The sequence below is a fragment of the Pararge aegeria genome, chromosome 12 (genome assembly GCF_905163445.1).
Source record: "Pararge aegeria chromosome 12, ilParAegt1.1, whole genome shotgun sequence".
In the NCBI taxonomy this organism is placed as follows: domain Eukaryota; kingdom Metazoa; phylum Arthropoda; class Insecta; order Lepidoptera; family Nymphalidae; genus Pararge; species Pararge aegeria.
The window spans coordinates 6,528,731-6,541,933 of NC_053191.1; the positions used below are offsets into that span (position 1 = coordinate 6,528,731).

The 13,203-nt window shown below is 33.8% G+C and overlaps 2 protein-coding genes across 2 annotated transcripts; one reads left to right on the forward strand and one right to left on the reverse strand.

Annotated features, from left to right (window-relative positions):
* Positions 1-1,000: 1,000 nt before the first annotated feature.
* Positions 1,001-2,322, reverse strand: LOC120628227 (transcription initiation protein SPT3 homolog). Its single transcript, XM_039896490.1, has one exon. The coding sequence runs from the start codon at positions 2,032-2,034 to the stop codon at positions 1,096-1,098; it is 939 nt and encodes a 312-aa protein (XP_039752424.1). The 5' UTR covers positions 2,035-2,322; the 3' UTR covers positions 1,001-1,095.
* Positions 2,323-3,913: 1,591 nt separating this feature from the next.
* Positions 3,914-13,189, forward strand: LOC120628426 (trypsin, alkaline C-like). The gene is made up of 6 exons (XM_039896788.1): positions 3,914-4,508; positions 5,008-5,093; positions 5,355-5,603; positions 10,374-10,572; positions 11,733-11,988; positions 12,722-13,189. The coding sequence occupies exons 1-6, from the start codon at positions 4,234-4,236 to the stop codon at positions 13,028-13,030; spliced, it is 1,374 nt and encodes a 457-aa protein (XP_039752722.1). The 5' UTR covers positions 3,914-4,233; the 3' UTR covers positions 13,031-13,189.
* The last annotated feature ends 14 nt before the right edge of the window (positions 13,190-13,203 follow it).

Below are 13,203 nucleotides of genomic sequence, written 5' to 3' on the forward strand. Positions count from 1 at the left end.
TTTCTAATCTAAAGTATTACTTGTATGTAATCTGAAGTACATTATAAAACATATAATCCCTGCCTAGTTTTGCCAAGAGCTTCCGAAACGTAGGTCTTTTACTGAATCATCTAAGCAACCTGACACCTTCAGAGTCTTATGGCGTCATGTTTCCGTGGGACCGCGATGGAGCGTGATAACAAAGTGTTCCGCGGGCACACTTGCTTATAGTCACTGCCTTGCCTATTACTGATAATTTTTAAGAATACTAACAAAATTTTAAAATAAAACTAACTAGCAAGCTTTATAGTATAAGGCTGAATTTTTACCTTTATCTTCTTTAATTTGCCAGGTAGAGAATGTTCTTTGTTTCACCATTTTCCGACCATCAACACATGTTGTTAGTAGTGAAATAGCTCGCAATGTTGTTTGGTCTCTTTCAATCTATTAAATCTTTTCATTAATATAATTTTTTTAAGGATAAAAAACTAAAACTAATAAATAATTTAAGATAAAGAGTTATTTGTTGTGTGGCACTTGATAGATACCTGGTCCCAGTGGAAAGGATGATTGTTTTAAAAATCCTTCCTTGCAATCATAAGGGACATACATACGCTAGTTGAATTTTTGAAATTGAATTTTCCTATCTTCACTGCTTTAAATATTGGGATCAGTATCATCATCCCTTACCATAACTGTCGCAAAAACATCTATATAATATGTACTGTTAACATCACATGTTAAACGCAGGATCTTGTGACCAACTTGCTAACCGGTTTACCAATAAACAGTTATACATTTCATTGATTTATTTAATTACATTGAGTTTTTCACTAATGTAAAGAAGTATTTTAAATTATAATCATTAATGTTCTCTTGGCACTGTTACTGTGCAAGTAATTTGATAAAGTAATTATTGATCTCAGAATTTGTCAGAATATAAATAACATAGTTGGCAAAACATTCATGTAACATCAATTTGTTAAACAAATAAAAGCTTATAAATTATATAGAGACATAGTATTTTGACACTGTTACAACACATCAGATGCATTTAGTGAAATTAATTTTAATCTTAAGACTGTTTTCAGATTTATGAGTATACAAACAAGAAACTCATATAGCGATATATCTAACAGGCAAATCATTACTCATATTCCTATAAAATAGACCGTTTAATCCAGTTGTAGGTGTAAAATATCTTCTCAACACTTCCCGAACTTCAGCAACAGTAATTGCCGGTACACCTTCATACCCAGATTTTATATAAACAGCATTACTCAAACTCTGAGGATTACAGAAATAGCCACCTTCAAACTTACTAAACGGATCTCCACTTTTTTTTTTACTATCCTGCCTTATTAAGAATACTCCATCCACTATTTCTGCGACAGTCTCATATGCGAGGAAACACAAAACTTCCAATGCTAAGCTTGATATATTTAGCTCTTTTGTGGGATTTATCCAGCATTCTAGTTTAACGAATCCTTTACTTAGGCCATAGCCTGACCGAAACGAACTGCATCGTGCTTTATGGTAGGCTTCATATTTCTCAAACGTCATTGCCTCCGTAATCTTAGATGCTCTAACTTTTCTTAAATAATCAATAGTGTCAAATGTAACTAAACTTACTTCATCCGTTTCATCCAGGTCTTTTATAATGTCAATATGCGTGCGTTTCTTTTTGCCTTCCTTATCATCATCTAATATAATACCTGTTAAAATTGTGGTCGGATTTACGGCAGTAGGATTACGTGTTATGTCGATATGATCCATTTTGATCTGGTAATTGTGTAACCGTTTTAATTTCACGGTGTTTTTTCTCATTAGATAAATAATATCATAGTTCGATATAACTTTCGCACCTCTGAGTGTTGAGTAGTTTAAAGCTTCTTGCAGAATCGATCTTAGTTGTTGAAGTACGATATGCTCTACTAAAACCACTGTAGCTGCGTTAGGATTTGGGTTGTCACCAAAACCGTGCATCATATTCGAGATCTCTTTCTGAAAGTTTGTGTTCTCGCCAGTAGCGTCAATGGTAAAATAGGAAACCATTTGTAGTGTTTATGTTTATATTGGCCCTAACGATGAAGACACTAATATTAATTTTATCTATAACCTTTATTATTTTTTCCTAACAAGAGGCGCACGTACTACAGTGTTAAATTGGTAAGTAAATTATTAGGTAACTGATACGATAGTAACATATTAAATAAATGTAACTGAAAATCAGATCACAAAGAAAAGGACTGACTTCTAAAAACCCTAATGTCACTTGTCAGGTGACTGTTTTTTTTTTAAATCCAAAATTTCACAAATATCTCCACTGACCTTTGATAAACTTATTTATAATCGGAAAAATGTAATAGGCCCGTTTTGACATTTGTGCTAGACCATAGAATGTAACTTGAAACGAAACTGAAAGAAACAAAAACATAAAAATCAATTATATACAGTGTTTTAAAAAATACGTAATTTTTTTTGGGACGTTAAATAATATGAAAAAATATATCGCGAGTATTCTTTTTGCGCTTACTTCATAGTAGCATGCAATTTATAATTGTTGCGAAACGTTCCGAAAACAGTTACGTTCTTAGTCTTTTTTTTTTTTATACTAGAGCTGTAACCATTTTTTTACTGAATATCGAAATTAAATATTGTGTAGTTATCTTTACTGCAAATAATGAGCTTGGTTCTCAAAATGGGTTCTAAATAATGAGTCTGAGATGATGTATCTGACCAAGCGGCACATGACTGAACGTCCCCGCGCGCACTGCGCAGTTTTTCGTTCCTCATCTTGTAAAGTTGACTGTGCGCTCGTTTAAGTTTGATATATATTGTTTACTATTACGTTAACTATGGCTCTTCTATTTTGGACATTAATTTAAACATTGTGATTTGACTCGATTTTTGTGTTTGTTGTTATATAGTACTAACTCTGTTTCAACATGTTGAAAAGTGGACGTATAATCAACAGCCAGTCACGCGTATTGGTTGTGAAATTAAAGGAATACTGTGAACGAACGAACTCTTTACAATACATAATTGTAAAGAATTAATATCAATCAAGTACTGATACAAACTTGAATTGATTTATCGTGAGTATCGAGTACAGAGTCTTATGGTCTCATAACTAGTTACGTCGCGATGACAAATTTCAAAACGGGCCTATTACATTTTTACGACTATAGTGGTGTGTATGGAGGGTAGAGGTAAGGAGAGTCATCTTATGTGGGAGAAAAGTTGAAAAAGTGTCCAGTGTATGCGCTAAATAACAGTTCAAAAATCCTCCACAATGGTGGTTGCACAGGGTATGGTATGAATGTAACAATCGTAGATGAATTGAAGTATGCCGAGTTAAAAAATTTAATGTCATTATCGACTAAAGTAGTTAATTATTGAGAATTTCAACAACTTACGTTGTACAAAATATTGTGGTAAATATAACCATACTTCCTTGTTTATTTTTCAAGCCTACTCTAACAATATTTATATTTGGCGCTTCTTTTAAGAGTTACCCTGACGCAAATGTGGCGCTATCCTAATTTAATACATTTTGACGACACTTTTTCATATACACAGATGACTCTCCTTACCTCTACCCTCCATACCTAGGCCCAACCCAAACGATGCACAGAGTATGTGAAGTATAATAGAGCTTGTTTTGGCACTACGAAAAGCCATAAATCAAAAGAAGAAGAAGTATAATAGAGCTCAGTGAAGTGAATCTTGTATAATCTAAAAACAATGATAATACGAGATAATTATGAAATCAATAATATTATATTATACAATATACATTAAATCTATAGATATTATTCTCTTTTACCTTTAAATTCTCTTGTTCTTAGCACTTTACAGCACGGCGTAGACAGAGAAGTACGCAGCACGGACTATCTCAGAATGCTGTGTTTATATCCTCTTAGAGTTCAGATTTAGATCATAGAGACAGGTTAAGGGTCTGTAGCCGTGCACCTCCGAGTCCGTGCAGCGTGCAAGGGTGCACTAATCAGCTGATTGATTTGACCTTGATATTGAAGTTTGTAGTGAAGACAGGAGTGCTAAGAATATGTCCCTACGTACACCAAAAACAACGTATATATTTTGTTCAAATATTACATAAATCAAATTTTAGCACGTCTGTGCAATGTAGTGTGTAGCGTAACTTTGAGTGTAATAGCGAAATTTTAACTAAGTCGTGCAACATAGCTTTCTTGAGCACTAGAACTGTTCTGACGCTATTTATTGGTTATAATGAGTTTTACGAGATTTATTTGGAATCTCGGATCAAAAAACAATTTTGTAACCCATATAAGACATGTTTCTTGTTGGTCGTGCGGAAAAAATAACTCAAGTTTGCTCTCTAACCTTTTTTGTTCGCACTGCAAAGCATTGCAGAAGCCTGACAAATCGGAAAATTATTTTAGAATTCTTGGTGTAAAGGAAACGTACGATATAGATGATACTGAATTAGCTAAGAAGTATAAAGATTTGCAGAAATATTTACATCCAGACAAATATGCAAATAGGTTTGTTCTGATTTAGTTTAAAGTTTGTTAAATTTATTAATACTAGGTATTTTGTCCCTACTTAAGTCTAATCTGCTTTTGTAAGAAACCAACCCAGTAGGAAAATCCTGAGAAAAGGTTGACTCAAAACAAGAACAATGTTTGACGGCCGATTGGCGCAGTTTGCAGCGATCCTGCTTTCTGAGTCCAAGGCCGTGGGTTCGATTCCCACAACTGGAAAATGTTCGTGTGATGAGCATGAATGTTTTTCAGTGTCTGGGTGTTTATATGTATATTCTAAGTATTTATGTATTTTATTTATAAAAATATTCAACAGTCATCTTAGTACCCATAACACAAGCTACGCTTACTTTGGGGCAAGATGGCGATGTGTGTTTTGTCGTAATATATATTTATTTATTTATAGAATATGGCATTACTAATGCATTATATGCCCTTTAATGTTAATATAATTAGATTTATAATTTTTTATTTTAATAAAATCAATTCTTTCTTACAGGCGTCAAGAAGAACAAGAAATATCTGCTCAATATTCAACAATAGTAAATGATGCATATAAAACTTTATTAGAGCCACTGGCAAGAGGTATGTAAAGAAACCATAATTAATACCTTCTATGTCAGCCAAATAACGTATTAGCCCATCCTTATTCATATTATATTATGCCTAGGCTAAGCCTAAAAATTTTGGTTGTCCTGAACCCCTTAGACCTCACCTTAGTCCTGCATAAATTAGGATGATATAGATATGACATATTTTGGCAATTTTAGCTTAGCATTAGAATGACATATTTAATTTTTTTAATCCTATAAAAATATGTTATTACATGAGAATACTATATTTTAGGTGTCTATATGCTGCGTCTAAGAGGAAAGGAAATACCCGAAAACACAGAAGCTGATCAAGAATTTTTAATGACAATTATGGAAAAGAATGAGGAAGTTGAGGAAGCTAGAACAGAAGAAGACATATTGAAGCTAAATAGGGAAAATAAAGCGGTCATAAAGGATTTACAAAAGAAATTGTCTATAGCTTTCTTTGACGGAGATCTCAAGAGAGTGACAAAATTACTGACTTATATGAAGTATTATACAAGTATTGATAGCCAAATACAAGCAGCTATTAGAAATAAAGGAATTATTAGGTGATCTGCTTTATTTAAAATTGTAACATTTGATTTGTTCTAGTTTTTTTGTAAATAGATATTTTTTTGAATTATAAAGATTTATTGTTGTTAAAGGTAATTTTTTTATTGTTGTTAAAGACTTTATTATAGTAAGTTTTTTCTCAAAAAAAAAATACAATTTCACTGAATGAAAATATTTAATACTTATTTATTTGAGGGATTGCTCTAAGAACTACTTAAATTACAGTCTGCTACATTTTGCAGTGTGCAACATTAGTTTATGAAATAAATGGTAACCAATAAGTTGATGGTGGGTTATATGATATTTGACGGCCGACTGGCGCAGTGGGCAGCAACCCTGCTTTCTGAGTCCAAGGCCGTGGGTTCGATTCCCACAACTGGAAAATATTTATGTGATGAACATGAATGTTTTTCAGTGTCTGGGTGTTTATCTACATATTGTAAGTATTTATGTATATTATTTATAGATATATTCATCAGTCATCTTAGTACCCATAACACAAGCTACGCTTACTTTGGGGCTAGATGGCGATGTGTGTATTGTCGTAGTATATTTATTTATTTATTATTATATTCGGGGCAGTAGGAGAACGCGCTATGTTAGCGAAGTTTGTAATGATCAATGCGTTTTGCATTGCACTTACATTTCATATAATTTTCTATGTTTACATACATAGAACTTGCAGTAATTACAAATAACGAGCCATTGCAATTTTAATCTAATAAAAACTAATTATTGCATGTTTTACATTGAAGAAAGAAATTAGTTTTCTTAGTATAATAAGAAATTATATTTAACCACAGAATATAAAATTAAAGCACTATAAACAATGATTTTGTACTCGAAATAACGTCTGTTAGAAAACTGCCCCTTTCACTTATCGCGTGCGGTACCTAAGCTTTTATTAACTACTAGCTGTCGCCCACGTTCTTCGTCTGCATTTTTTTTTTTTTTTTTACAGATCCCGTGACAACGGTTTGTATTCCTGGGATAAAAAGTAGCCTATGCTACGCTCCGCGTTTTCAGCTAACTCTATGCCAAAAATAAGTACATTGTTTGCGTAGTTAGAGGGTAAAGGAAGGAAAAACCAACAAACACATTTTCGCAGTTTTAATATTACTAGGTAAGGATGGAGTAGTATAACGGTACTATCTATCCTTGTTAGCCGTTAGTTTTAACTGGTGCTAGAAGTTTGTGTATTGGCCAGCGATTTTTTTTTATTCACTACATGTTAGCGATTGACTCCAATTTCACTTGATGGTAAGTGATGATCTAAAATGGTAGTGGAATAACCTGTTAGAGGTACCTTTTGATCTTTAAATTCATCAGCGAATAAGAAAACTATAAAAACGACAAAGACCGTTTATTTTTTTTCAAACATATAATAAATAAATCATGCTATATTAGGCTCCAACGATTTTCATGAATTTTTTTTTTCATATACAGGGGGGTTTCGGGGGCGATAAATCGATCTAGCTAGGATTAATTTTTAGAAAATGTCATTTTATTCGTGTTTTCCGGTAATAACCGATTTGGTGCAGACGAAGTTGCACGGGTTAGCTAGTATTATTAGATACATAAAGGAAAGATCGTTTTAAATATATAAAAAAAATAAATGCGAAAGAACATTCTTACTGAATATCACTTTTTATTTAGTCACTTTTTATTTATTCCAACCAGCGAACGATAAAAATACCGATCGCTGATTGCGACATATTTGATTATCTTCTATTTTTAAAACATACTTTCCACTAAAAAGTAATGAAAATTTATTTTTAAGACAGAAAAAGTCTACATGACGTACCTACGTACCTAAAATCAAACGGTTAGATCGCGCATACTTTTAGTACGAAATAGACATGTAGCTGGCTTACTGGGGTAAGTCGTTCTAAGAATCTAATTTTCTAAGAACAATTAATCATATTACATAGACAAGCCTGAGAGGCATAGGTAAAGACAAAAACCAGTTAATTATACTGAGCAGTATCATAACCTACTAACGTTATATAATTTCCGAGACTAACTACATTTATGGTTCCTTGGTCAAACGTTGTGTGTGTTCTTTTGACAGCCGGTTGACGCAGTGGGCAGCGACCGTTTCTGAGTCCAAGGTCGTGGGTTCGATTCCCACAACTGGAAAATGTTTGTGTGATGAACATGGAAGTTTTTCGGTATCTGGATGTTTATCTATACGTATATTTTAATATATATAATGTGTATATTATAAGTATTTATGTGTATTATATTCATAAAAATATTCATCAGCTATCTTAGTACCCATAAAACAAGCTTCGCTTACTTTGGGGCTAGATGGCGATGTGTGTATGGTAGTAGTATATTTATTTACTTATTTATGTCCGTGTTTCTAGCAATGGTATTAAAAAAAATAAAAATAAAAAATCTTAATATATAGACAAGCCTGATTATAGACAAAAATAAAAGTTAAATAATTTCCGAGACTTACTACATTTATGGTTCCTCGGTCCAACGAAAAACCCTTTTTTTGGCATGTACGTATTTCTAGCAACGGTATTTAAAAAAACTAATTAAAGCGGCTACCGGAGGCTTGGTGTCAGCTTTTCAATACTCGAGAACGACTCTACGATAACAAATCTCGCACTAAGCGTAGAGGGCTCTGGGAGTTTGCATTTCAATAACAAACAGCATTCAACAAACAAATTCGACCGCACTTTCTATTAAAAAGTTGCACAGCACAAATTCTGTAGTTTGACTCAAATTTGAAAAAAACTCAGTTCTGTAGTTTGTCTTCATGACCTAAGTAATGACCTCGTTAATAGCCTTGAGAAATTTAGTCGCAATGCACTGGAAGTCAAATTCCGTACGCGGCAAAAAATTTTTTTCTAAGCATGGCTATGGGCGCGTGTCATTTTTCTCCCCGCGAAAAGAATAAAATTTAATCTTCCTAGCACTAGTAGAAATAGTAAATATACAGTAAATAATACACGTGGAATAATAATAATCCGGTAAACTTCTTACGTTACTCAGGGGCACCTTCATTTTATCCCTTGTCAGCTGTCAGGGGGGACCTATTATAATCGGGGGTTATAATATTTGTCTAGCCGTACTAGCTTTAAAGTTGTGTGTAAAAGACGAATTCCAGGAAGGAAGTCGCTCGCGAGTCCCGCCGATTGTGACAACAAATCGCACACTATTTTTGGGTTGCAAGAGACTGTACCTACTTATAGAGTGGAAGGTTCCTTGAGATCCAAGGGTTCACTGATGGTAACTACGTGGTAACCTAGTCCTACAAGCTGCCGCCCAGAGAAGCAGGTGCTAGGTCTCATATTCTGGCATTTACACTGGTAACCACACCCATCAGGCTGAAACGCAACCATGCCGCTTGGCGGCAGAAATATATATGGCGGTAGCACTTCCCCGTTCGAGCTCTCAATGAAGCTTTACTACGACTTAATTTAAGATTTCTAAAGGTTGAAATTAATTATAAAACATTCCAGTCATTTGATGGATCGCAACTACGGACCCAGAGAGCAATTTGGTTTGACCTTACCTTCGCATGCATAGTTAATTTTGCCTGCATACCATCGTTTGCAGAGTATGTGGTTATTTTTCGAAGTCCGATTTATTACCGAAAGAAACAATTTACTTTTACGTAATAAATGATAAAATATCTAATACAGCTAACTTAATGAAATTCCTGAACAAAATATAAGTATTTATTATTGTAATGCTAGTACAGTAAACCACTTAAACATGATTGATGTTCTTAATATTCTTCAACCTCTAGATATGCACTTATTCACAATTTAGATGATATAGGTACATGTAGCTCAATTGATGATTCTTGATACTTTAAGCGTAATGAACCAACAATGTTAATCTCCTAAGCACCAGCCTTCTCTTTCATAAGATAACATTTTTGGAATTTAAATCCACGCAATTGAATACTATATACACTAATAACTAATTACATTACAATACGTAAGTATTGTATTTAAACTGCCAATTTTCTATGTTGAACTTTATACTCTATGTAAATATATTATGAAAATCAAAACGGCGCCATAAGAGTCAGTCTCAGGTTCGTTTTTTTTTATTTTTTTTTATATATAACAGAGAAATAGATTGAATCTCACATAAACTCCCAAACCGTTACTTAATTTACTTAGGGGGAAAAAAATTCGTATTTAACTTATAAATTTAATACTTAATTTAAAAAGATAATTTTTCTTTAAAAACATATCCACCCTTATCATTATTTTCCTCGGCATCACTGTTTGTTGTTCAATAGCTTGTTTTTTTTTAAATTTTTAACAATTTTTAAAGTGGTAGCAAAAAATCCTAAATTCTAACGTATGGTACCTATAACTAAGATCGCAAAAAGATCAAAATGTTTAGATCGCACTATACCATGAGCTTCCCATAACAGTTACAAGAGTTTACGCCTTATGGTGGCCTGGCTAGAGGCTATCAACAAGAAAGTAAGATAGGTATTTCGATTCATCAGTAGTAATGCTTGGTCAGTACCAATATCACTTTCAGACAGTATGCACATTTTGCAATTGCTAGCCAAATTTTAAAAATAAGGAAAATGAGTGTCAATCCTGGAATATTGTTTTTCTTATTATGTTATTTTAATGGTAAGTGTTTTGATTATTATGGAGCGATTCAAATTACGAATAAAACCCACGGATTGTTGATACGGCATTCCTCTTTTTTAATGTTGTGTTTTTTTTAGTGAATGCTCAATATCCATTCTCGCGCGTACTAAACGGATCGCCTACAACAATAAAACAGTATCCTATTTTAGCCCAACTGTTGTTGGACGCATGGGGCAACCAACAGTTCGTTCAACACTGTGCTGGTGTCATACTAACGTCTCGGCATTTGATATCTGCAGCACATTGTTTTCAGTACAATCGAGATACGGGAAGAAAGTGAGTTCGCAATTTTATTAAATTTTGAATTAGGACATTAACTATTCACCGAGGAAAGAAAATATCCGATTATTAACGAAAATGTAGTAGTAACAGTTATGTTTTGCACAGAAATAGATTGACATAGCCTATTTTTATCCTGAATTTTTTTTTATGGTATATAATAATAAAAAAAAGCCATTTAATTCTACTACCATTTGAATTAAGAATAATATATTCAATTCACTCACATAATTAAACTACATAATATAAATAAAATTATAAATATTTTAACACATTACATATTTTATTTCGTTATATTATTTTAATATCCTGTGTTAATTCTTATGCGTTGTTACTATGGTATGAATATTATATAATTATTAAGATTTAATAGCGTTGCAGTGTGTGGTTGCAAGCTTTTTTATCGATTACTATAGAAACGTCCTATTATAGTATAAAGGGCTACCTTTTTACTATAATAAGACTTTTCTATAAGCTTACGTTTAATACAAACTTTGAACTTTTTAAGAGACATCTCCAAGATGTCAATGGGTAGTTTATTTTAGAATTGTATGCAAATTCCTTTAAACGAATTATGACGTCTATTCCTCACGATGCCTCCTTCACCGATATACATTGTGAGGAATAGACGTCACCGTTAAAGCAAGTTATATTTTAATTGCTCAAAACGCACATAACTTATGAAAGTTACAGGTGCGAACAAAACTCGGCCCCTCGAAGGTGTAGCCGAAGTTGTTACCACTAAGCTATCGCCGCTGTAGATACAATACAATGAAATAAATACTTATGATATCTACCTACCTACTATAGGTATCATTGTTTCACTGCTGTTCTATATTTAATTTCTTCTATATATTTAATTATTAGTATTCTGTTATATATTTAATGTTTCATTTACTACATAATTAAAGTAATGAATTTAGAATACTAATAGACTGATTATCGATTTTGTACCTACAATTGAATAAATTAAATAACTGGAATGAGCCCGCAGACTTTGACAACGCTAACTTCAGGGTGTCGGTTTTTCGTGACGGTGTGCGCGCATCGTAAAAATGTATCTTCATAATTTTTCCCTAACGCGCCATAAGAAGTTTAACTTCATAAAGAACCTACCTATGAAGTCTACGTAAGAAAATAATATTTGCTTTTTTCAGTTATTCGATACCGCAGTATTGGAAAGTTCGTGTCGGTTCAACCTACCGTACCAAAGGAGGAGTTTTGCACAAGATAAAATCCATCATTCCACACTATGGATTTGATAAACTCTACTATACGAATGACATAGCCGTAGTGGTAGTAGCTAAAAAGTTTTCTATAGGCAATTTAGTAAGACAGGGCACGATCATTAAACCAGCCAGTGAACTCGTACCCAATTCTGTTTGCACATTAGCTGGATGGGGTTCTACTGAGGTACGTACCTATTTAATGTATTTAATGAACGATTTTACGCAATTCCTACTAATTTTATAATTGCGTCTGGATGTTTGTTACTCTTTAGAACTACTAAATAACCCTCAGAAAAGAATGATATTTCACATCTGCTAAGCGGTGCAAATCAACCCAGAGTATTAGAACGTCTAATTTAAATACCTAGGTATCTCAGTGATATAGCCATATATTGATAAGGCAGCCTTTTCACCCTTTTTTTGATGCTGGGAAATGCGTTTATTCACGGTATGTAGGACTCACCGATTTAAAGGCAGCCAGAATACCCACTAAAACACAGCAATGTTCCGACTCGTCGCCTGGTTACTGGGTCACAGAAACACTTGCGCAATCGTCCAAAAGCAGACCCTCCACAAGGACACCTTTTCGAGGTCCCCTTACTCCATCAGTGACATTCCAGGAACATTCGGTACGCCTCCCAACTCGAGGACGTTTTTCGACGGGCGACCGATGGCTCAAATCTATTGCCTGGGTCTCCTCGTAAGGGTGGCTGGTGGCATTCGTGCGCACATCACCTAAGATCCGCTACTACTTCGGCCTCCCGCTGCCGTACGGCTGCCTCCTTTGCGTCATTACCTCTTTCCAGGAAGCGACGTGAACAATGGTGGGCAACAAGAGTTCGGAGCCTTTGCACCCTAGCACATTTTATTTGTTTCCTTCTAATTCTATATATCTATCTTAAATTTCTCAATTTCAGAAGGACGGTCCGCAACCTGATCAACTTCAGCATACTATGATGTCCATAATTAATCAAGGATACTGCAAATCACAATATCAAACTATCGGAGCTATTATAGCTGATTCGATGTTATGTGCAGGTCGGATGGACATAGACGGTGTTGACGGGTGCTTCGGTGATTCAGGAGGGCCCTTAATTTATAAAGGCGTTGTGGTTGGCCTCGTGTCATTTGGATATGCCTGTGGACTAAAGTTATATCCTGGAGTTTATACAAAAGTATCACATTATACAGATTGGATAGTAAAAACAATATCTAGTAATAAATGATCTATTTAAGCCTGAAATTAATTCAGCAAAAAAGGGGTATAGGGTATATAAGGTTTATAGCCCGGTTCTTGATTCCTACTCACAAAAATCTAAATGGTTAACTAAAATAAACTGTAATAGAACAAATTAAGATAATAGCTTACATATATCATATGTTAGATAGGTACTATTGT

Bases quoted from the DNA above. Each gene is read 5' to 3' on its own strand.
- LOC120628227 (XM_039896490.1), bottom strand. From the start codon at position 2,034: ATGGTTTCCTATTTTACCATTGACGCTACTGGCGAGAACACAAACTTT.
- LOC120628426 (XM_039896788.1), top strand. From the start codon at position 4,234: ATGAGTTTTACGAGATTTATTTGGAATCTCGGATCAAAAAACAATTTT. The intron at 5,604-10,373 runs GTATTGATAGCC...TGTTTTTTTTAG, and splicing joins TTATATGAAGTATTATACAA to TGAATGCTCAATATCCATTC. The intron at 10,573-11,732 runs GTGAGTTCGCAA...TGCTTTTTTCAG, and splicing joins AATCGAGATACGGGAAGAAA to TTATTCGATACCGCAGTATT.